At 41.3% G+C, this 23,205-nt stretch overlaps 1 protein-coding gene across 4 annotated transcripts in view; it reads right to left on the bottom strand.

Moving 5' to 3' along the window:
- Positions 1-694: 694 nt before the first annotated feature.
- Positions 695-23,205, bottom strand: part of PRKCD (protein kinase C delta) — a 59,209-nt gene continuing 36,698 nt past the window's right edge. For 2 of the 4 annotated variants that reach the window (XM_056501897.1, XM_056501898.1), the window contains exons 3-18: positions 22,288-22,487; positions 21,014-21,074; positions 12,608-12,764; positions 11,948-11,979; positions 11,289-11,374; positions 10,349-10,478; positions 9,697-9,797; positions 8,475-8,571; positions 8,042-8,172; positions 7,227-7,400; positions 6,613-6,704; positions 5,117-5,179; positions 3,837-3,975; positions 2,800-2,988; positions 2,473-2,601; positions 695-1,246 (exon numbers count right to left, since the gene is read on the bottom strand). In XM_056501897.1, the coding sequence (XP_056357872.1) occupies positions 1,088-1,246; positions 2,473-2,601; positions 2,800-2,988; positions 3,837-3,975; positions 5,117-5,179; positions 6,613-6,704; positions 7,227-7,400; positions 8,042-8,172; positions 8,475-8,571; positions 9,697-9,797; positions 10,349-10,478; positions 11,289-11,374; positions 11,948-11,979; positions 12,608-12,764; positions 21,014-21,074; positions 22,288-22,487 (1,940 nt within the window). In that variant the 3' untranslated portion in view covers positions 695-1,087. The remainder of the gene's footprint in view (positions 1,247-2,472; positions 2,602-2,799; positions 2,989-3,836; positions 3,976-5,116; positions 5,180-6,612; positions 6,705-7,226; positions 7,401-8,041; positions 8,173-8,474; positions 8,572-9,696; positions 9,798-10,348; positions 10,479-11,288; positions 11,375-11,947; positions 11,980-12,607; positions 12,765-21,013; positions 21,075-22,287; positions 22,488-23,205) is intronic. The other 2 variants (XM_056501899.1, XM_056501900.1) reach the window with 1 other exon arrangement.

Below are 23,205 nucleotides of genomic sequence, written 5' to 3'. Positions count from 1 at the left end.
AATTTGCAGTAGTGTTACAAGATACAGAAAGTTCCTGAGAAACAAGGAAACCTTGCTTCAGCCTGAATTTTAGGAGCTGACTGCAAGGAGAAGGTTTTGGAAGACTTTGCAGTAATTATGTTAGTTTTTCTTTGTCAGTAGTGGCTAAAAATCAAAATTCAGAAGGTGTTGCAAGAAAGAGGGGCACAAAATCAGATCCTGCTAACAGCAAGCAGGAGGAGCCACAGCTGCTGTGTTACAAACAAGCAAATAAAACTGGAAGAAGGATTTTGTGTCTGGCAGTTAAACAGAATAATTCCTCAGGCAGAGCAGGCAAGGAACTCTGTCATTACCTGGTTCTGTCCTGCTGTGAGTGTTGTGGCTGTTAGCAGGAGGTGGCATTTAGTGGCAGAACCCCACATTCCCAGGCAGGATGGGGCTGCTCTGGGAAGCTGAGGCCTCTTTCTCATGCTTGGACTGCCTTGGAATAAATATGTAGCATTTATTCAGCAAAAGCAGCCCTGAGCTGTTTCCCACAGTAGCTGGTGTTACACTAGGAATCCCTGCTTTTACCTGACACTTCCTTTTGTTCAATTCACAAAAACAACAAATATTTTAAGAAAATGATCAGTGCTGACCATGCATTATTTTTTCATTGTAGTTTAAAGACAAGTGGAGTTAAATTGTATTTTGTTAAAAATCATAGAGCCATGAATGAAAGTTACATTAGACTTTCTTTTAATTGAAGACAAACAAGAGAACCAAGGGCTCAAACACATTTTAAAAAGACATCTTCTGTGCTCCAGTGTCTTCTCTTGAGCAAAATATACAGCACACACACACACACACATATATATATATATAACATAACTACATTCAAGTACCAAACAGAATTTACATTTTCCCAAACAGAGAAAATAATGCACATGATTCACATACCTTAAACCCAACCATGCATAAAAACACTCCCAGTAAATCAGGAGTTGAACATAATTCATCACACTACTGTGTATTATTCTGAAGTATCAATGTTGTTGGAATGCATTAACACTTGGGAGTCTGGGTTTGTCATGTGTAACCCTGCTGTAAAGTCCAGCTGTTCAGAGACTTACTTGTTCAAGATCTGTTCAAATTTTGGGTTAATAAAAGAAAATCCATCAAATGCAGACTGATCCATGGACTCAATCAGGTTTTTGTCACTGTAAGACAATTTTGGCTTCTCGCTCAGGAATTCTCTGTCGAAGTTGTTGTAGTCACTTGCTGATTTCTGTGTTAGAGGGAAGGCAGTTTGAGACAAACTTTGTATTTTCTTCCAGAACAAATTACTTAAATACAAAATGTTGTTAGTCTTTTAGCTCCCCCCTCTCCTTCCTTCCCCTGCCTTAAAAAAAAAACCAAAAAAAAAAAACCTCATAGTCTTGTTAAAATAAGATTATAACTGGGCACTTTCTTATTGTTAATTGGAAACCAACAGAAAAACCAAACTCAGGTTGCTTTGGAGAAGAACCACCTGGATTTGGGATAACAGTAGGTTATTACATAAGATAATCTGTTGACAAAAGCAATGCAGCATTAACTTACACGTCAGACTAACATTTCTTGCCATTTACCAAAATGCTTCAATTCCTGAGAACATTTTGCAGGCTGTACTTGTTCAGAGAATAAAGCAATGGCCTGTAGCAGCTGTTTTGTGTTTCATAAATATTCATGTAACCAGGAACTGTTTTACACTCTGAACCACTGAAGATTACTGTTCGTAGGATCCTTATGTTTCCAGATTTCCCACTTTTCTGGCAACAAGCAACACTAAGCCTTATGTTTTTGAAGGGATAGTTCTCCATAGAGTGCATTTTAAAGAGACTGTTGCCTCCAGACCATTTCACCTGTTCTAGGAACAGGCAGGAGAAACACTGCTTTGGGTTTTTAACCAGTTGAGCTGAAGCAGCAGCTTCCCACTGTGATACAGACTGAGGTACATTCTGCTCTGTAGGTGTTTTTCAGGTAACATTAGGCATGTACATTAATTCCAAGTTTAGTAGCTTAGAGAATGCTGCTCCTTTCCCCTTTGGACATGCCTGGGTGAGTTTGAAGCAGCAGAGATTTAATGCTTGCATAGATTCCATGCAGTTAGGTACCAGCTGAGCAGCCTGGAGCTACTGCTGCTCCTCCCATTTGGCATTTCAGAAAAGCAAACTGCAAGGAACTGTGAACATTCTAATGCAGAGGGGAATGGAGATCAAAGCTATCTGTTGGTTTTCCTGAACATTTATTCGTAAAGAAGCTCCCTGAGAGCAATGGGAAGATCTCAGGGCAGTCAAAGGAGTACAGTACACCTGTGTAGAAGAGAATCATCCCAGAACAATTGGCCTACAGGTACACAATTTTCTGGTCTGTAAAAAGTGAGGAGAAAATGGCAGAAGGATTCTTTGTGCAGGTGCAGAATTCACCCCTTACCCCTGGGCTGCTGTTACACTAAGAACAATAAACACATACCACTTTTGGCCTGAAGGGAGGGTCCACCTCCCTCTTCTCCAGTGCTGTCCAGTTGATTGTTTTGAAGAAAGGATGGTCTCTGATATTCCCAGTGACCCCAAGTCTTTTTGCTGGATCCCTTTCAAAGAGCTGCAAGAGAAGACACCCAGCAAAGCGTTAGAGCTGCTCCAAAGGTGCACAGCAGTGGAAGAATTACAGGTATGGTGCTGAGAGTAAACAGACATTAGGAATTAATGTTGCCTGACTTTCCCTTTGTAAGAACAAGAGAGATTTGTCTCTCCCTGCACAGAGACAGTGGCAGGACCCCAAGCTGACCATCAGTCCTACCTTTTCTAATATATCCTTGGATTCCTTGGTAATCCAGCGTGGGTAGTGAGGGGTGTCCACTCGGATTGACTCGAACAGCTCATCTTCATCATCCCCATGGAAAGGGGACTGGCCAATCAGCATCTCATAGAGCAGCACCCCAAAGGACCACCAGTCCACCGAGAACGTGTACCGCAAACCCTGCAGGATCTTGGGCCACGGGAGGGAACAGGGGAGAGGTAAGCAGAGCAAGGCATCCCAAAAACCAGCAGAGGTGCTTCAAGAGAGAGTCTTTAATGGCTACAGCACTTAGGGGAAAAATTAAAATCCATCTCTCTGGGGAATTGTGGACACTGATGCAGAGCTGTGGTTTTACCCTAGGCTGCTGTTTGTGGGAATGTGGCCAGCTCCACGGACAGGTCTTTGCTCTCATTCAGAAATTTTCTCCCTTAACCCTAAATAACCATAGACTTACAAAATATCCTCTCTAGTTTCTTTACAAGGTGAAGGGAAAAGCAAGTGATGCAAAGTAGAAGTCTTTGACATAATTTATAGCTTTAAAAGCAAAATGCCTTATTTGAGCTGCTTTGCAAGTGGGACTTTTTTTTTTTTTTAAATAACTGTAACACACAGAAATAACACACAGAATTAAACTCTGTGAGATTCCCCTTAAAAGCTCCTTTTGTTTTGAATTCTGGTTGTTTCACAGGCACAAGTCTCTTCTCTATCTGCAATGCACATACATAGATTCATTCTGTAGGAGCCTCATCATGGGTGTGCTGGCTACACCTAACCCCCAACTCCAAAAAAACTCAGAATTTAAACTTTCCAAACCCACTTTTTTTTTTTTTTTTTTTAAATTTAAGCTTGCAGCTACAGAATATTTCAAAATCTCAAGTACCGTCTATAAAAAACACAGATACAATTTTTTCCTCTGATTTTTACTTCTAATCAGACTTGGACTTTTCTGAACTATTAGTCCACAAAAAGGTGATTAATCACAGCAGCTCTTGTGCCATCAGGGCACTAAATCCAGTGTCTGTGTGTGCCATACTGACCTCAGGAGCAATGTAGTCGGGGGTCCCACAGAAAGTGCTCGCCTTGTTGTCACCAACAACATTTTCTTTGCACATTCCAAAATCAGCTATTTTGATGTGGCCTTCTTTATCAAGCATCACATTGTCCAGTTTTAGATCTCTGCAAAAAGTGTTTGAAAAATGTTGTGCTTATGTAATCAGTTGCACACAGTTTCTTCACTGATAAACACCTCCCCAACTGCACACACAGAGGCTTTTCAAGAAAATCATCATCCATCCACACAATCCATCCAAAATGGCATTTTTGTGCTTTGAAAAGGCATGAGGGACAAGGGAAAATTCTCTCTTGTCAAAGAAAAAAGAGGCTGAGGTGCATATACAGAATGTGACCTTATAATGCTCCACATTTGCTTTCATATCCAGGAGCACAGCCAGAGCTGTTGCTGCTGGAAGGCAGCGTGAGTTAATGCCCCAGCAGCTGACACAGCAGTGCTGCACCAGCTCCAGGGCTCAAGAGAAGGATTGTGTTGGATTCTGAGAGCCTTTGGCAGAAATTTGATTGTTTGAAACCTGCCCAACTCTTAACACTACCTGTGACTTGTTCCTGGTTACAGCACAAGTTCATGTGTCGTGGCATGGCCTGTGAAGGGTCCTATTCATGTCTTTTCTCAGAACAACATCAGTCAACCAAGAAAGAGCTTTTTTCTCGACAGTTTCCAAAAGCTACATTCCCTCCCTTTGACCATGCTGCATTTTCTGTCCATCTGGCTGCAAATGCACATACCAGGGAGGGCAGGCTGAAGAGAAACTGAACAGCCCTCTGCTTACCAAGGGCTGAAATAGAGCAGAGAATTTCACATAAGAACAGTCTTTTCTCCTGGGTAACTGAAGTTCCCAGTAGCAGCAGTGGATCAGGGTCTGGCCCTTGATGCTTCAGCCTGGTGAGGCAGAAGCATCAATGCTGTGGTTTCACCAGAAGGCAAAATCAGGGAACTTTCACCTTGCTGGTTTGCTCAAGGAGCCTCTCTCTCTCCTCCACACTAAACAGACTAATGATTGAAGGCAGTGCTTGAAAATAACTGAAACAAAACTCCTTTTGTGTCACATGAATTTCATTCCATCATTCCAGTTGCCAAGGAAAAGAACACAAATAGAGATTCATCTTGGGCATGTTAATGGCCTTGGAACTACATCAGATCTCTGACAGACAGCTTGTGCTTGTTACATCAGTCAGGAATTCAAAGATGCTTGAGGTGCTAGGACAGTTCCCAGGTCCCAGCCTGGAGCTGGCTGGTACTTACCTATAAATAATGCCTTTGCTGTGAAGAAACTGGAGTCCACATAAAATCTCAGCTCCATAAAACCTGAAAAGACCAAAACATCTTTTAATCTTCGTTCTGTTACAACAGTCAATGCAGGTAGCCAAAATAATGCTGTCAGCTTCTTTTCATGGAGTGAGAAGCACTGTACACATCTTCAAATCCCAATGTCTGTGTTTATGCAGCCAGATGCTGTAACCTGCAAGTTAATCCCTCCACCACACATCGGCAGTGTCCAACAACAGCAGAGAGGAGACACGGCAGCAATTGCTGGAAGGCTCCATCCCACTTCCCTCAGGGAACACCATCCCTTTCCTGCTCTTTAATTCCAGTCTGTGGTGTGGTTTTAGTGACAGGCATGTGCTGGGAGCTCAGCCCTCCAGGATTGCTGCAGGAGGGACTGGGCACCAGGGCAAGGTTAGAATTGAGCCTCACCTGTCCCCACTGCACCTGCCTGGTCACAATAGACTGAAAAGTGCCATCGCTTCAGGGGCACTCTCCTAAAAAAAAAGAGGTGATAATCTAGGGGACATGAAGGAAAATCTGAAAAAATGCTCCCCTCTGCCCCAAAAAGCAATTTTTTTTTTCAATTGGAAAAATACAAAACTATTTCCATTTCTGTGTATCAGATGAATGTTGGTCCAAAACACATAGGCACAGAATATACCCAGAGAGAATGCCAGATGCACAGATGTTTGCTGAGGTGCAGGTAAGCAGGAGGGGCTTTATCCACTATTTATATTTTTGCTGGGAAGAGTAGGAAGGGAGCTGACCTATACAAGTGGCTCTGTTGATGCCAAACTTCTTGTCACAATCCCATCCATAATGCAGTGCCAGTAACAGAAGGAATTCTCCTGGGGCTTACAGATAGGTCCAGTACTCAGCACTGTTAATTTTTAAGGTTTACATGCCCCCCATTAATGATGCCATTAAAATGCCCGTGGGTTTGGATGAGAGAAGTAGAAACTGACCTCAAACTAAAAGTGATAGCTACAGTACCAATAATACAGTATTTTTGCATTCTTTAAAGATCACTGGAGCTGAAAACTTATGTCACAGATAACTGACAAAAGTACACTTACTAACAGTGCTTGTCCATTTAATTAGCATCTCATTGGATGTACAGTTTTTTGTACTATCATATAAATTTAGCAATAGCAGTAAGTAAGTGTTGAACTTTTCCCCCCATGCTCTTTTCTAACCTTTTCCATCAGAATACTGTCCCTAAAGAAGCTATGTCTTTTGCTTTTCAGTACTGGCTTATGTTGTATTTTTTTTGCACCTCTAGGAACAAGCATCCCATAAAGTGCAACATCACACTGTTATGTAAATTAAGAAAGTCCAACTCCACACATCATTAAGTGAATTTCATTGCATTCAACACCTTTTCAACCATCAGCTACTGAAACTTGACCAGGTAAGGAGGGGCCCAGAGATGAACTCCTTCCTGGAGGGGGGGAATGAGGGGTGAGACTCACGTGGCTCTGTAGAGGTCGAAGCGCCCTTTGTCTTGGATGTGGAACATCAGGTCTCCCCCATTCAGGAACTCCATAACGAAGAACAAGTGATCCTTTTGCAGATAATAACCAGGGAGTGGAACAATTACTGATGCTATCCAACCATAAATGAAATAGCAATGTGCCTCCAGGGGACCAAGCAGGCACTTCCCTCTTCTCCTGAGGATTTTTGGTTTCATGCATCCCATAAGGCTCCTACAGAGTTGAGTGTCCTGGTCTTGTAAATATAAATATCTGATTCTGTGGGTTTCTAGACTTAATATACACTGAAACAGACTTACTGATTTCAGTCAGTGACAGTCATCCTTTTCCACTCACCAAGGGTAAAGCTCAGATCAAGGATTTAAATTACTTATTCCAGACTGCATAGATGTTTTTCTGATTTTTCCTTATCAAGATATGTTTGGTCATACTCATATTTACTTTCCATTAGGCCAATGAATTATTGCACAAAGCACAGGAAAAAGGACATTTAATTCTTGTATCACTAAATTACTTTCATTTGACTGCTGGCACCAGCATCCATTAAAAGGCTCAATCTGTTGTGCTGCTGTCACTGTTTAAAATTCTCTTACCTTTGTCTGGAATGTGCAGTAAAGATGTGTGAGAAATGGATTTTCCCAGGCAAGAGCAAGGACCCTCTTTTCCACCATGGTACATTCCACATCATCATCAATTAGCACCACGTCCTTCTTCAGAGCTTTGATTGCAAAGAATTCATTCTTCCCTTTCAGCTCTGCAAGCAGAACCTACAAAAAATAAAAGATGAGAGTGCAGCAAGTGTAGGTAAGACTGGTGCTGATGTATCAGTGAGGGAAAGCCAAAGGTGTTCATAGCAGGTTCACTGACAATTAAAAAACACATTTAACTGGGAAAGATGAGGGAGGTTTGGGAAGGTGAAGCTGCTGGTCACAGATGAGGAGATGGGGCTCAAGGAGGATGAAGCACAGGCACAGCAGTTTTTCTGTCAGTGTAGGGACAGCAGCCATGGAAAGCCTGGTCTGTCACTAGAGCTGCAGTTTCAGAGCCAGCAGAACAGAGCCTGGGGAGGTCCCACTGCTCTCCCAAACATCCCCAAACCTTGCACTGGGGCAGTGCGAGGCTGTTTGTGTGTGGAGGGAACAGAACTAAACATCTGTTTGTACTGGGTGCATTAAAGGGCAGTTCCTCTGCCTCAGCACTAAACACTGACAAACTGCTGTGCATGGTGAATCACTTCTGAGTTTACACAAGATCCAGCTGAAGAATTTCTAGTGTCTTTGACAAAGATGTCTACGTGCAATTCTGTTAGAAGATGACTGACCCAAGAAGCTGTGAGACCTTTCTGGTTAGAGGAAACAGCCCCTCACATTGCAGAGAGGCACACACCTGAGCTCTGTTTGTCACATACCTTTCCAAAGCTGCCTTTCCCCAGCACTTTGTGGAAGACAAAGCTGTCTATGTTGAATTTTCTCCTTGCAGTTCTTGGCACTGGCTTGGTTGTGTTTCCCTCCCAGAGCTTATCGTACTCACTGTTATCTGCTGATCAAAACAGGAAGGGGAAAGTTTAGTGGATGCAGGAACACTGCAGGAATCAGACTTGGATAAGAATTAGGTAGTGACACAGTATTTCAATGCATTTGATGCTGGAATTACTGGTGAACCTAAACATAAGGGACAAGTCCTGTCTAAGCTCTTCATGTGGCCAGGAGATGGTGAAAAGAAATACATGCTGCTTTTTTTAACAGCACTTATTTAAAAAATTGTCTGACACAAGGCAAGAATGAACAACTTCTTAAATTGTCTGGTAGGTAAGTGGCTGTATTGAAATATTGTTTCCTCACCTGTTGTGTCTCCTCCTGGAGCTTTATGTTTCTTATCAAAATCTTGATAAATACCAACACTTTCTACAGATCCAGAATCAGACCTTCGTGTAGATTTCTGGGGAGAAGGGGAACATTTGAAATTATATTAGCACTGTTACTGTAGAAATAGATTAATAACTTTAAATGTAACATGATGGCACTGTAAACCTTTCTTTTTGGTTATTAACTCCCAGTATGTATGTTTTCTCAAGAAGTCTGGTTCAAAGACTGTTTAGTTACCTTCCTTACAGCTTCACATCAACCATTTGATTTATTTCCTTCACTGCAAGAAAATAAGACACTGAAATTCCTGAACAGTCTATGTTCCATTGTTCATTGCAAGATTATTAAAGGTATAATGGTTTGAACCACAGGGGAAAGAATTTGAACTGTGGGAAAATGTCCCCTTGGATGTCTGTTCATGTGAAAGAGGAGATGGGAATCACTGTTTTATCTGAATATGACATCTGTCCTTAGCACAGGGAATCAACTTTTACATATGAAAGATCCCTGAGATCAAATTTCAGTAACGAAAAGATTGAGCTCTTGTGTCATGAAAGAGCTGCCACAACAGCTCTCACTGTTTTCAAAGTAAATATCCTGTGAAAGCTTAGAAATACACATCTCAGAGGAAGCACTGTTGGCTTTTGTGATATATTTTCCTGTTTTATTTCAGAGCTTGTGTCTGAATCTTTATTTGAAGAAGCTGACCACAAAAGAATCATGCTGCAGTAGCAGATGAACAACACAAGCTAGGGGGCCAGCATTAATTCCAGAGGGATTTTCTCTGTGTGTGTACATATATATTTATATCAGATGAATAAAAAAGCAGACTATCTGGTATATTTCTCATTATTCTCCTGATTTTACCATTCTAATGGAATTTTAAAGTTGAAGCATGTAAAAACAGGTTTTAGCATTATGATGCCACTGATTAATCCATTAAACAGAAAGGGACAAAATAATCTTGGCATCACAGAGGAACAAAATTGGATTTCAGGAAACCACACACATTTAAAAAAATTGTTTAAGTGGCAGCCCCTCTCCTATTTCAGTTTCAGGCTACTGATACCTTTGTTAATCTCTGTAAGAGAGATTAATCTCTGAATACAGTTCCCCATAAATGTGATGCAGAAAAGATGATGTGAAAGCCCCAAAATGCTCTGAAAACAATTACCTGAGAAATTGCAATAAAGTTTACCTGGCTAACTTGATTTAAAGCTTCAGCTAGCAACTTCTGGTTTATTCCACATAAGTTTGCCACCTTCTTCTGGCATTTATGATGCACATTCATCCCACACTCTAAAAGAAATGGGTGATTGTTATAAAAGCATCAGGAAAATACCAACATTTCAAGAAACAAACATTACAAGGGCTGTTCTGTGCAGTTCTGTTTTTAGGACCAGACTGGACATGGACCTGTCATTGCTACCAAAATTGCAGTTTTTATCCTTTAATACAATGAAGGCTGAAAAAATGAAGAAAGCTCCAATCATCCTTACTTTAGTTTCAAGATGTGTGACAATAAGGATCATATTGCCTTTCTGTGGGAGAATTATAAAAGCAATATTTACAGTAAACGCTTTGAACACACTTTGAGATGCTGTGTTGAGTCAGTCTCCAAATTCCAGCCATTCCCAGAGCAGTGATTTTGATCATGCTCAAGATCACACCTCTGCAGTGTTTCCTGACTCCTTCAGCAGCTCACCTGGGCTGAGCTGTCCCAGTGCCTCTCCTTTGTACAAAAGCTTTTCTACCTCATAGGGACGGAGGAATCCCACCCTGCAGGACACGGTGTGCACCTCCAGTGGGAAAGCAGAGAGAGCTGCCAGCTCCCTGCTCCTCCTCCTCACCTTCACACTTGAGCCCTTGCCTGACCAGCCCCCAGAGCAGGCTGCCACAGTGGTCACAGAAGGTGGGGCTCATGTAGTTGTAGACTCGGAAGCGGTGGGGCATGTCGATGTTGAAGCGCTCCTTCTGGAACTGAGCACAGCACAAACAGGGATTTCACCTCAGCACAAACAGGGAATTCACCTCTGCACAAACAGGGATTTCACCTCTGCACAAACAGGGATTTCACCTCTGCACAAACAGGGAATTCACCTCTGCACAAACAGGGAATTCACCTCTGCACAAACAGGGAATTCACCTCTGCACAAACAGGGAATTCACCTCTGCACAAACAGGGATTTCACCTCTGCACAAACAGGGAATTCACCTCTGCACAAACAGGGATTTCACCTCTGCACAAACAGGGATTTCACCTCTGCACAAACAGGGATTTCACCTCTGCACAAACAGGGATTTCACCTCTGCACAAACAGGGAATTCACCTCTGCACAAACAGGGATTTCACCTCTGCACAAACAGGGATTTCACCTCTGCACAAACAGGGAATTCACCTCTGCACAAACAGGGATTTCACCTCTGCACAAACAGGGATTTCACCTCTGCACAAACAGGGATTTCACCTCTGCACAAACAGGGATTTCACCTCTGCACAAACAGGGATTTCACCTCTGCACAAACAGGGATTTCACCTCAGCACTGCCACCAGCATCTCACCTGAGCCCTGTCTCCCTCACTCAGCAGGGATGGATCTGCCCAGCACACAGCACCCACCCCTCACACAGCTTTCAGCTGCTTTTCTTACTTTGCCCACTTTACACAAAAACAGAACCTTGGGTTGTACAGCCAAGCATCTCCCAAATGGAGTTGTCAGCTTCTGTACAAGGTTTTGTTAGTTCAGCAATGTTTAATTACATAATTATGCTCTAAATATATTGTTCTTACCATTGTGTCCCTGCTGTTGGCTGCAGTACCAGTACACCTCCCAATGATTTTATCAATGCATTTCTTATGAATAGCAGCATTGCATTCTTCAAGACATGCACAAGAAAAAAAAGGATTCCTTCAGATAATAAATACATGGGATGAGGTATTTGCATTTAATGTCAGAATGTGAAAATCACAGTCCTTTTGTATCATACTATATACACCAGAAGTTTATTTTCTATAAAGATAAGAATATTTTTAAGCTGATTGCCCCACCCCTTTTCTTTTACCATAAACTTTATTTCTAAACTAAATCAGCAATGCCCCCATCATTTGAAACCAGAAGGACAGCAAGCTTTTGAGTTTTACCCTTTGATAGCTCCTTCCTGCTTGGAGTAATGCACAGATCTATACCAAGTAAAAAGTGATTTCACTTTTTAAAAGTTCAGCTCTAAAACCTGTGGGAATCATAGTCAGATTCCTTTGGTTATTGTGCAAAATTGATATTTAACATCTATTTAACCCATAGTGATGATGCATTGTGCCATGCATATTTGCAGATTTTTTTCAAGAGTAACTATTAGATCTCCAGATTCATGTGGAAAGCAGTGTAAGAAGAAAATAAAAAAAAAAAAAAAAAAAAAAAAAAAAAAAAAAAAAAAAAAAAATTAACTTACGTCTACATTTGTATCCCTGCTTGTTGAGTCCCCTGAAAAACAAATTATAAAAAAGGAAATCAGTACATTTTTCTGGAATAAAAGATGGCTGGATTTTATTTTATTAATATCAACCAACCAATTAATAAGCTGGTCTAAATTCTGCTAATCAGAATCCTGTCTTAGGAAAGCAGAGTTTAGAAGATAAGGTCCTTTATTTGATAGACCAGCAAATTAGGAGGAAAACCCAGAAACAACAAGGTTTCAATCACCTGGGAAATCCTCACAACCTAACTTAGGATAAAACCAGCATTACTATAAAAGGAATCCAACTTCTGGCTCTCTGTGAGTCTCTAGTCTGCCATCAGTCATTTCCCATCTCAAAGTCTGACCATTATTTTTTCAGACCACCCCTCTCATTCTCCTGTGACAGCTGCTGATGATCATGGCCAGATGCTGATGGAATTCCTGCCCATTTTTTCAGTGGCAAAAATGTTCAAGCTCTATTTCTCAATGTGAAAGACAGCTATAGTTCTTAGGTATAAAAATGCTCTTAGTGATTATATAACTTCAATTTCCCAAGACAAATTTATTTGTCATGTTTTGCCTGAGTATATCCAAAGCAAATTTTGCAGTAATTTGGCCCTTGGAGCAGGGGGAAGCTTAGATTTTCTTTCTTACCATACAAAGTCTCTGCAGACAGAGCAAAATGTAGGTTGTCCAAAGAAGGTGGCAATAAATTCATGATTTTTGATGTAGTGGATTTTGGCTTGCTTGATAGCTCCTCTCCTGTTGATAGTCACTGTCCCCTCCTCTTCCCTCATCGACTGTCTGCAGTCTGAGGGGGACACAACAAGACACATTTTTAACACTTCTAGGTATTAAAAGGTTCATGTTTGCTTCTCCCAAATGTTCAGTTTGTTTTTCTGGTTCTGACTCGTGTTTCTGTTCATTTTAGGGCTGCAGAGGGCAGGTGTTCAGTCCAACAGAGGTGGTACAGGTGCACAAGCTGCTTCCCAAGCTGTCCCTGCTCCTGTGCAAGCACTTCCATTCCTGCCCACACAGAAAAAACCTCAGCTGATGAGCTGAGAGCAAAAGGCAGGGATGGAGTTTTGATAGAGAATTAACAACCACTAGTGTTTCTTGGGAAAAAAAAAAAAAAATCTATGATTTCTGTTATGTGATTTATGTTTAATATGAGTGAGTATTTGATCGGAAGCAGGAGGTCAGCAGAAGCCTTTCCATGCTGCTCTCCACGTGCCCTCCTGAGCCAGGACTGCAGCAGAAATGCAGATGGACTGCTGCAGGACCTTCTGGGTGACCACAGGACCATCCTATTGAAGATGATTTTCTTCCAGCCTCCAGGATCATTAAGTAGCAAGGACAATGAGATTTTCAGTTAGACATTTCCACTTTGCTGTTTCATAACATTCACGTTTTATTTTCCGCAAGTCTCAGTCTCATTCCTTTCCCTTCTAGCCCCCATGGAATCAGATAATTTACTATTATAATAATACTACCTGCTCCCATCTACTGTAGCATCTAATACTGGATCACATAGAAATCACATGTAGCATCAGAAACAAAACCACAAACAAGTTCTCAGGCTGCAAGTGCAACTGGCTCATACAGGTCCTCATCAGAGCTTATGGTTATTTTTATTCATTTCCAAGGAAGCTTCTGAGGTTCTTTTACAAAAATGGGTATTTGTGACTATAAGGCTAAGACACAAACTCAGACTATTTATTCTTAATTAGGATTTTTTAAAGTCATAGGTGTTTGTAGCAGAGGTAACCCAATGCAGGTGCATCAAGAGACTGGATAACTTGGATTAAATCCAAGAACACATTTCTTGTCAACTGAAAGGAGCTGTTGAGTGACAATCCCACCCAGCAGGAAAAGATAAAGGAAAAGATAAAGGCTTGGGTTAGACACAAGGAGCTGATCAACTGCTAACTCCATCAGCTCTGGCCAGCAGTTTGTGGGTGCCAGCCTGGGAGAAATGTGGACATGGTTGACATGTCCAAAGTGCTGTAAAGCTGAGGGCAGCTGAGCCTTGCTGTGTGCAGGCTGGGAATTTCCAGCAATGGAGTAAGGAAAAAGCCAGGAGAGCATTTTCCCCACTGTCAATGCAACAGTTTTTTAAAATCTGCTCCATTGCATGGCTGCCTTTTATCTTTACCAGTGGGAGCCTTGCTTTTAGCACTGACAGAGGCAGATTGGTTTCCTTTGCCAAGTCACACTCACTGCAATGCCTGAGCTTACTGTGAAGTTACCCAGGAGCTCTGCTTTTCTGGCTCCTAGATGCACTTGGTTCTTGTCATTTTTTTTTTAGCTGGCTGCCACCACTGCCATTCCAACAGACTGCTGAACCTGGAATAAATCTGTCATGTGACACCATTCTAAGTGTCCTAAACCAATTTATCTGCTGCAGCAGCATGTGCTCTCTTAGAAAAGAAATGGCACCACCAGCTCAGAGATTAAGGAAAGATTAAGCATATTACTGAAAAGAAAGTTCAAAAAAGGTCTCCAGGTTTTGCCACTAGGTAGTAATGTACTTTTCTGAGAAACTGGCCACCTGGGTCAGAGAAAAATCCATCCTGACAGCCCCTGAAAGGACTTTCCAGTGTGCCCTGAGACAGTCCCTGAGTAACCCCTGTCCCTCCAGGAACAGGATTTGTTTTCCTTGTTCAAACAGGCTGCTGAATTCACCCAACACCACTCAGCTGCTGCACTTCAGCTTGTGGCAGTCTGCAAACTGTGCTATCTCTGTTTAATCCTGCTGAGCAAACACACAGACCTCACCCAAATGCTTCAGGGAAACCACCCTTGTGTGGTGCAAGGGAAACAAGGTGCTGCAGAGGCACAAATACTTTGTTTTGTTTGCTGCAGTAAAGGATGTCTTCACAAGGGAGATTTAATCAGTAACAGCAGCAAAGCAGAGAAAGGGCTTTTGCTTTATGGCAGCATTCTGAGATCACCTGTGATGTAGACAAAAGCCTTTCTAAAGTCCATAACACAAGCAAACCAAGTGTTTAGTGAGGAACAAACACCTCATGCTGAAATACTTGGAGCAATTAAGTATTGCTGATACTGTGTGCAGAAGTCTCTGACAAAACTTGATCAATTTATGGGAAACACTGGTGTTTCCTGGTGTTTCCTCCCTGTCTGAAGCCCTGATATCAAACTGAAGAGAAATATATGAACTAATCACTTCGGGTTTATTTCCTCTTTTTTTATATATATATTTTTTTTTCATATTTTCCTTAGGCATACTTTAACAAGGAAAAATCCTCAAGCACAGCAAAACCTCAAAATCAGCATGTGAGGATACACAGACTTTACAAGCAGTTGTCTTGTTAGATGCCTTTGCCAAAACCAACCAATTTAACACAGCCTAGCTGAAAACATTTTTGTCTGGTTCAGAAGAAGCTGAGAGTTTTGGAGAGCAGCTCTGAGTCAAGTTCATCTGGACCTGAGGTGGCTGTGAAATGATGACATAATTTCAATTTACTATGGGCATGTTTAACAAGTTATCTTTAATGTGTAAATTGCCTTTAATGTGTGTTGCTCCAGAAAAGTTTTAGGCAGCTCAGCCAATCGTGGAGTTAAGTGGAGAATAAAAGCTTAATTTCAGAGATGCAGAGACAATCAATGACTGCAGGAAGTAACTTTGATAACTGTAAGGATGCAGGGTAGAGATGAGGGGGATGGAGAAACACAAAGGGAAAAACTTTGCTTCCTTCTCTCTCCAAGCAAGCTTCCCATAAATGAAATGTTTATCATGAAAGTGCAGGTACAGAGCAGCTGAATCAGCACCGAGGATCCAGGTGACCTCTGCAGCCTGGACTTGACATTAATCAGTTTGGACCCAGCACACACCATTAAACATAATCTATTTCCTCTGTTGAGAGCTGTGGTTAATATTTATCACTGACACATTCATGCATTTCAAGGTCCCTTCCCAAACCTTGCAGCTGGTCTGACACAGCCCCCAGAGCTCCCTGTGCTGCACATCTGAAGCAGGGCTGGGAAAGGACAGTGCAGCTCTCAGGCTGCTGCAAGCACCTCCCTGCACTGCTCAGCTGCAGTGCCCATCCTGCTGAACACTTCTCATCCCCACAGCCACTAACAACACCCAACACACTGCCTGGAAAACATTTACTAAAGCAATATTGCTGGGGCTGTGCTGAGCTGGAATAAAGCTCAAGGTGAGATGTCACATTGTCTCCATTGAACCTCAAAAGTCCAAGGACAAAAGAAAACAACCTCACGATAATCCTGCTATTTTTTTTTTTTTTTTTTAAGAAAGAATTGAAAAAATATTTACCATCTTCAGAGCTCATTTTTAATTTTAAAATTTTAACTTGTTCATTCCATGGTGCTGTTCATGAAGAGGAAAGATAACAGTGCTACTGTCAGAGACTGGGAACCAAGATTTCACTTCAGGAAAGGAATTTTCTGAGCTGGTTACTCAGGCTGAGATTTGCCTGAAACTTTATAATAAATTACAAACCCCACTAACATTTCTGTTCAGTGTCTGTCTCTTGCTGTTCTGCAGCCTTGCACTTGGCTTTGTTTGAAAGTTAAGAGCACCTTTAGGTCAAGAAAAATATTAATCTCTCAGAGCAATCATTAAAAGGGAAAGCTTTCTCCTGACAAAGGAGACTTTCCCAGCATGAACTGTCTCAGAGGCAAACTGCTCTTTAACCTGGTCCTGGAGAAGATTGCTTTAAAGATCACCTGTAAAAAAATAAACCCCAACCCAACCAAACCCAAAAATCCCAAGAAACCATTTACAGAAGAAGAAGTTTCCCCAAAGTTCTGTGACATGAACTTGCTATGTTAAATCACTCTGGTCTTTGTGCTACCTCTCTGAAGAGGATGACAGGTTTGGGTCAGAGCATTTAATTCCAGTGTCTGCCATGGGCAGGGATAACTTGCAGCAGTTCAGGTTGCTCATCCAGCCTGGCCTTGAGCAAATCAAGGATGAAGTGCCCTGAGCCAGGACCTGCTGCTGCTCTGACTCAGGGGCTGCTCTGCAGGACTTTACTATGCATGTGTGGAACCTTTCCTAGGCATTACTGACACCAGTGGCCTGGTAGAAAAGTGTAAAACAAAACAGCAGCTTTAACAAGCCCTGCTTTACAATCCAGGACTAAAAAACCCCAAACCCTCCAGCCTTTGTGGTGCTCCCACCCACCCAGAGCTGCAGTGTGAGCACAGCCCAGCATTCAGAGCTCTTGTTCTACAGCTCAGTGTTTTGGTAAATGCTTCTGCATAGACCCCTGTATCTCACTGGTGGTGATAAAACCAGGAACAAACTGGAAAACAGGTCTTCTTTCTTTTTCAAACTACACAGTAAAACCAACCTTTAAAGGTACAAACCACATCAGATGTTTGTGTTCCACACAACAGGTTCACTACCCTGGGAACCACAGACACACCAACCTGCTATCTCTGAAATCACATCTGATTCTTCTAGAGAAAAATCAAAAGATAAAGCCTGCAGATGCTTTTGTTAAATTCATGCAATTGCACTTCTGGTGCAGATTAAAGCAGATGTGAGGAGCTGCTGAATAATCTCCACATCAGGCAAATTTCTAGAAACAGCATTTTCTCAGTTAAATGAGCAAATCATACCAACATCTCTGTGTACAATTACAAGGTTCACTTCTGGCTCTTCAGCCCCCATCACTATTATTTAGTAAAAGTGTGACCACCCTTCCACAACATCCCTCATCCATAGAGATACTTTCTTCAAATCTTACTTTAGGCCCATACAGTATTCACACTGAAATGGCAAATCTGTTATTTACCCCATTATTTTTCACAGATAACTCAGAAAAATGCTGAAGTCTCATGCTTCCCCAACACTCAACACACAGAGAACAAAATAATCAAAATATATGCAGCTTTGTGGTTCCTGTCCCTTTCCCAGAAGTCAGATACATGAGATATCAAAAGTTCACATGCAAATTACTCACCTTCTGGTACTTCTAATGGCATTTTAAGGAAAAAAATTCGCTGCCCCTTTCTGCAGGAAGCTGCAGCCAGCAAAAGAGCAATTCAGAATTCAAACCCAAGACACAAGCACACTCCCAAAGCTGCTAACACTGCATGGGGCACTCAGGAGAGTGAGCTCTGCATTCTCTTACTCGAGGAGGTCATTAACCACATTTGAATAAACAAAGAGCAAGCAAAGCATTAAATGTATTTCAGCTCCCACCTATTAAAACTAAAGCTGCTTTGCAGAATTATAACCTGGTTTCAATACTACAGCGAGAGAAGGAGGGGTAGAAGGAAAACAATTTCAAAATTAAAACTGATATTAACACCCTGTTCTCACGTTTCACACACCAGGAGAAAAGTTTTTGAATTTCCAGCACAAGCTCATATTCAAATCACAGGACAGAAGACAAAAAAGTTCTTTGACAGCTCTAAGTGAGGGCTCTGCAGTCCCCACTTTACAGGGCCTAGGAAGAAAAAGTCCTTTAAGGTTGGTGAGAGTTTTCATAGGCAGCCCTAAATTAACTGGTCAGGCCTCAATCTGGAAAAAGAATATTTAAATGAAAAGTCTCAGTGTAGCCTACGATGGAAAAACCATTAATACCAGCTTATTTTGTGATTTTTTTTTCCCTCTAAGAATATACCTGTTAATGGAGCAATAACATTCTTGTTTCTCTGCTCTGCACCACTGCAGCAGAGGAAAGCAGTTTTCTCTAATGGCAGCAGAATGTTCCCAACTTAGAAGAAAGGTTTGAAAAACAGCAGCTTCAGTTTGCAAAACAAGCCAAAGAAAGAATTAGTCACTTTTGTGAAGTGTCTGGAGATTTTCAAACAAAAGGGAGCACCTATACTCAAAGATACAAATGGCAGCAATACCTTTGAATAAACCAGGGAATAACTGAAATACCAGTTTCAGAACAAGCCTTTTTTAGTGTTTTAGAAACACAGCTACCACAGAGCTCTGTAGGCAAAGGCAGGTCAGAGGGAGAGCAAAATGACAAGTGCACAGGAAGGAATGTGAACTGTGTCTGAGCTTTCAGCTATTTACTGGGGGTTTCAGCAACGTGGGGAATGGAGGTTTGCACAAACACCCTTGCAATGCACCAGCAAACCTCTCTGCTCTCACATTGCTAATTTAACTGGAGAGTTAAAGTGCTAATTTAACTGAGAGAACATTTACAGCTGTGCAATGATGAGCCAAAAATCAGCATTTTCTATTTAGCAGCATTACACACTGACATAAGGGAGGTTTACAACCTTGAGGAGGAGTATTTGTTAAAATGTATTGATATTTGCAGTGTTCACATTTAAATATCAGATTGAGTGACTTTCCTTCACAAAATTTAGATGTATAAATGTCTTGAAAGGCAATTTCCACCACCTCTGTGGTTTAGTTACCAAAAATGTATTGGTGACTAATTTCATATAAAGCAGAAGGTAAATAGGAAGTCATTGCAAAGTAAAGGCCAAAAAAGTGCATTAAGATTGAATATGAACTTGCCAATTAGAATATAAATGCATGACTTAATGATCTGTTTGGTATTTAGGCTTCATCCACCACCATCTGCAATCCCTAATAAAGGCAATGAAAAGAACTGCAAGAACACTGTATCTATTTTTAAATTATTTTGATTACTGAGTAAAATGAATTTAGTATTTTCAGCACACAAGTATGTTACCTGCCTACTAACAGCTAATAATAAATTATGGAAGGTTTTCACTTCTGCCTTCTCCACTTTTCCACATGTCTATGTGGAGAGGAGGGAATATTCTTCAGCCTCATTAAGTAAACAACTAAAAATACAGAAACTGGGTTTGTACAGGTTTGCCTGAGAAACTTGTGGGTGTACAGGAGAGATGGAATTCTGTATATCTCATTAAATATGTCTGATCAGAGAGCCATTGCCCCATGAAACAGCCTTGCACAGGGAACTATGACTAAGACCAAGATAAGTATTTTCTAATATAATGGCTCACAGCAGTTTAAATGCAAACCTGTGAAAAGCTCTCACTAACAGACTCTTTAGAAAGTCACAGTGTTTTTTAAAATTTAGCTTTTAAGTGTTGACTTCATAGACACCACAGCACAAGCATGTAGGCTGGGTGTTTTGCCATCACAAAGATAAAACATCACCTCTGAAATGTAACCTGTGCACATCACATTTTATCTTCAGTAGCTTCTGCACAGATGGTACAAAAATGTAGGGTACCTTCACCATGGACTTGTTCTAGAGAGCAGAACTGTGCTCCTTTCATAAATGTCTGTGGGGGAACAAACTCACCCATGCTTCAAAATGTCCTGCTCAGTCTTTTCAGTTATTTATAAACACATGCTATTAAATTTTTTTAGACTGGTAGGCCAATCTGGCAGAGCAGTTATATTATGATCACAATATTATTCCCAAGAAATAATGGTTTCATGACTTCTAGTGTGGGAAAGTCTTACCCACAAGCTAAGCAAGTTGTGAGGTTTGCAGCATTTCCTTTAGGAAAGGACTCCCCAGATACACAAACCCACACCAAAATTCTTGGTTTGACTATTGTACCTGAAGCTTCCCTCCTAGCTCACTCCCAAAGAGCCTGTGTAGGTTTCTGACACACACAGGCTGTTCACTTTTTAAACTGGCACACCAGGTCATCGACTAGATTTGCATTATAACACTAAACCATTCACTCATTCCTACAATCAGTTTCTGTAATTAGTGAATAGGATGTCTGAATCCCAGGAAACTCAGACCCACTTCTCCAATCCACAAAACAAGTTTCCCACATAAGCTAGAGCAAGACAGCCAAATTCTTTGCATGTAAAAAGAAACAGATAATATATTTTCTATCATATCAAAACACTAGGACAGACCAAAAGTGCCTAAATGCAACAACATTTAGAAATGAACAAATCCTGCCACGAGTCCACAGAACAAAAAAACCCCCAAACACACACCTAGAGAGCAAATGAATACAATTAATAAGATTCTACTCAGTATACTAGGTGATTTTTTTTTTTTGTAAGCTACATCCTGTGTTCTGCAAAAACTCCTTTTTTCACATAACTGACTGAAAATAAACTATTGACATTACCTGCATCTTCCAAAAAATACTGCACAGCCATCAGCACCTTCCCCTGAGGTTGAAGGTCAAGCTGTGGAAAGAAAGATAGCAACAGTGAAGTGTGTGACTGCATCTCTCAGGAATTTGAACAGCCCTTTCTAGGGTATCAAAGTAGACTATTCAACAACTATTTGATTACAATCCTCTCCCATATCTCACTATTGCAGCTGAGTCAGGGGCTCTTATTCTCCTGCTTTTACTCGTGTGCTGCATTGCTTTGATGTGTCCCCAGGAGCTCAGCATGCTCAGAGTTCACATTGTTTGTCCATGTCCCTTTCCCCTGCCTGCAAAGAAGTTTGTTGGTTCTGTTTTTACTGTAAGGAAACTCAATCTGCACAGGAACCCAGTTTTAAAAGAAGTCTATACAACCCTTTATGTGTTTATTGAGAGTGTGAACCATAGTGATATCAAATGCTGTTGCTGGCAATGAAATAAAGTGGTATAATCAAAATTTGTTTTCCTTTCCTCCTCAAAACCATTACACATGGTTTCTGTGGCAAATTCCACAGGCCAGAAAAAAAAAAAAGTGCCTTTTAAGCCAGCAGCTGAGGTCAGTTCCTGTGCTCAGAAAGTAGCCACTACTTCTTAAACTGCTGCCTTCTTAAAAGATAAGAAATTCTTAACCACATAAGAGTGATTCAATCACTTCAGCACAGAGCAAAGTACCCCTGGGCTACACTAAATACAACTTGGGATGAAAAATCCAGTCCCCAGACAAAATCAAACCACAAATCCCATCATCCTACTGGGATAATGAGTGAGTTCATCTCTAAGGCAGTGTCTGACACTCAGAGCATTTGCCCAGCAGAGTTTACAGAAGGCCAAGACCTCAGTTACAGCTAACAATGCCAGGCTGGCTCTCCACACACAAAAATAACCCTGCAGGCTGTGCCAAGTGGTCTCTGCTGGCCATGATGCTCTGTCCAAGTCATGACAGGCTGTGCAGAGAAAGTTTAATGCTGATGATGTCAAAGTGGATACCTGTTCTGTGGGTAAAAAGCAGAGGATTTAAGACCACTGAGCTGGCTAAAACTGATCATTATTAGCTTTTACTCTTTGAATAATTGTTCTTAGAAATCTAGTTAAGGTGTGAAAAAAAGCCCCAAATATAACAGGTGAATAGAAACTAGAGAGTTTCTACTGACCTAGCAAAATCTGCAAGCCTAAAAGGCACAAGGCATTCATTCAGCCTGAAAGAAACAAAACCAGGTCAGCAATTTTGAGGAATGAATCTTTTTCCTTACCCAGAACTCTGCTTTGCCATTGCCCTTTTTGCAGCGTTCTGCCAGCACGGACACACCCACAGTCACCTCAGACAGGGGCTCCTCTGCTGCCTTCATCAGCACAATCTGGATCACCCTGCCCTCGTAAATGTGGGCGTCAAAAGTCGATTTCCATTCAGGATACATTGTGGGCTTCTTCTGAATCAGGGTTTTTCCTCTCTCTGAAAGCCACAAAAGAAAAGAGTAGATAAATTAAAATGTATATAGTATCTAGTATTTCAACTCAACAAAATAAAAGAGGGAATACTTGTACCTAAACTAAAAGCAGACTTACTGCTTTTTGTTGTTAGAACAAGGTTTAAATGCTCAGTTCAAAAGTGCATGGCATGGAAGGCAAGGCCCATGCTGATGAACTCCAAGGGCAGTGAAGGGGTTAACACAGAGCTAGAGAGCAGGAGGGACAAACCCCAGTGTGGGATTCATAAGGTGCTTTAGTCAGCCACAACTTGACAGGGAATACTGCATGGCTCCATTCTGGTATAAATCTCCATGAAGTGTCATCTGATCATCATGATTATTACCTACTGCTAGAAGATAAATGAAGACAAACCCCACACTGACCCAGTTTAAATTGAAAGCAGTGTCAGAGATGAAAGGTTTCAGATTTCATTAATCTGCTTCCAAGATATCCCAACATTTCACCTGGAATCATAAGTCACTCTCCTTGGCATTGTACTCTACCATGACTGCCACATTTTAAAGGTTATTTCAGGGCCTTGTCTGTCCTCTGTAGTACATGCAGACCTTGTGCAGTTAAGGGATAACAAAACAGCTAAAACTACCTAAAAATGTCCTTTTCCCCCCTTCTTTTTTCTTTGGTTTCCTTTAAGAGCATCTCAGCACACTCCTGTGTTAGGAGTTTTACAGTGCTGCACTATT

Source organism: Oenanthe melanoleuca, chromosome 12, assembly GCF_029582105.1.
Source record: "Oenanthe melanoleuca isolate GR-GAL-2019-014 chromosome 12, OMel1.0, whole genome shotgun sequence".
Classification (NCBI taxonomy): Eukaryota; Metazoa; Chordata; class Aves; order Passeriformes; family Muscicapidae; genus Oenanthe; species Oenanthe melanoleuca.
The sequence above is the reverse complement of the archived record's forward strand: the minus strand, read 5'-3'. Positions and strand labels throughout refer to the sequence as shown.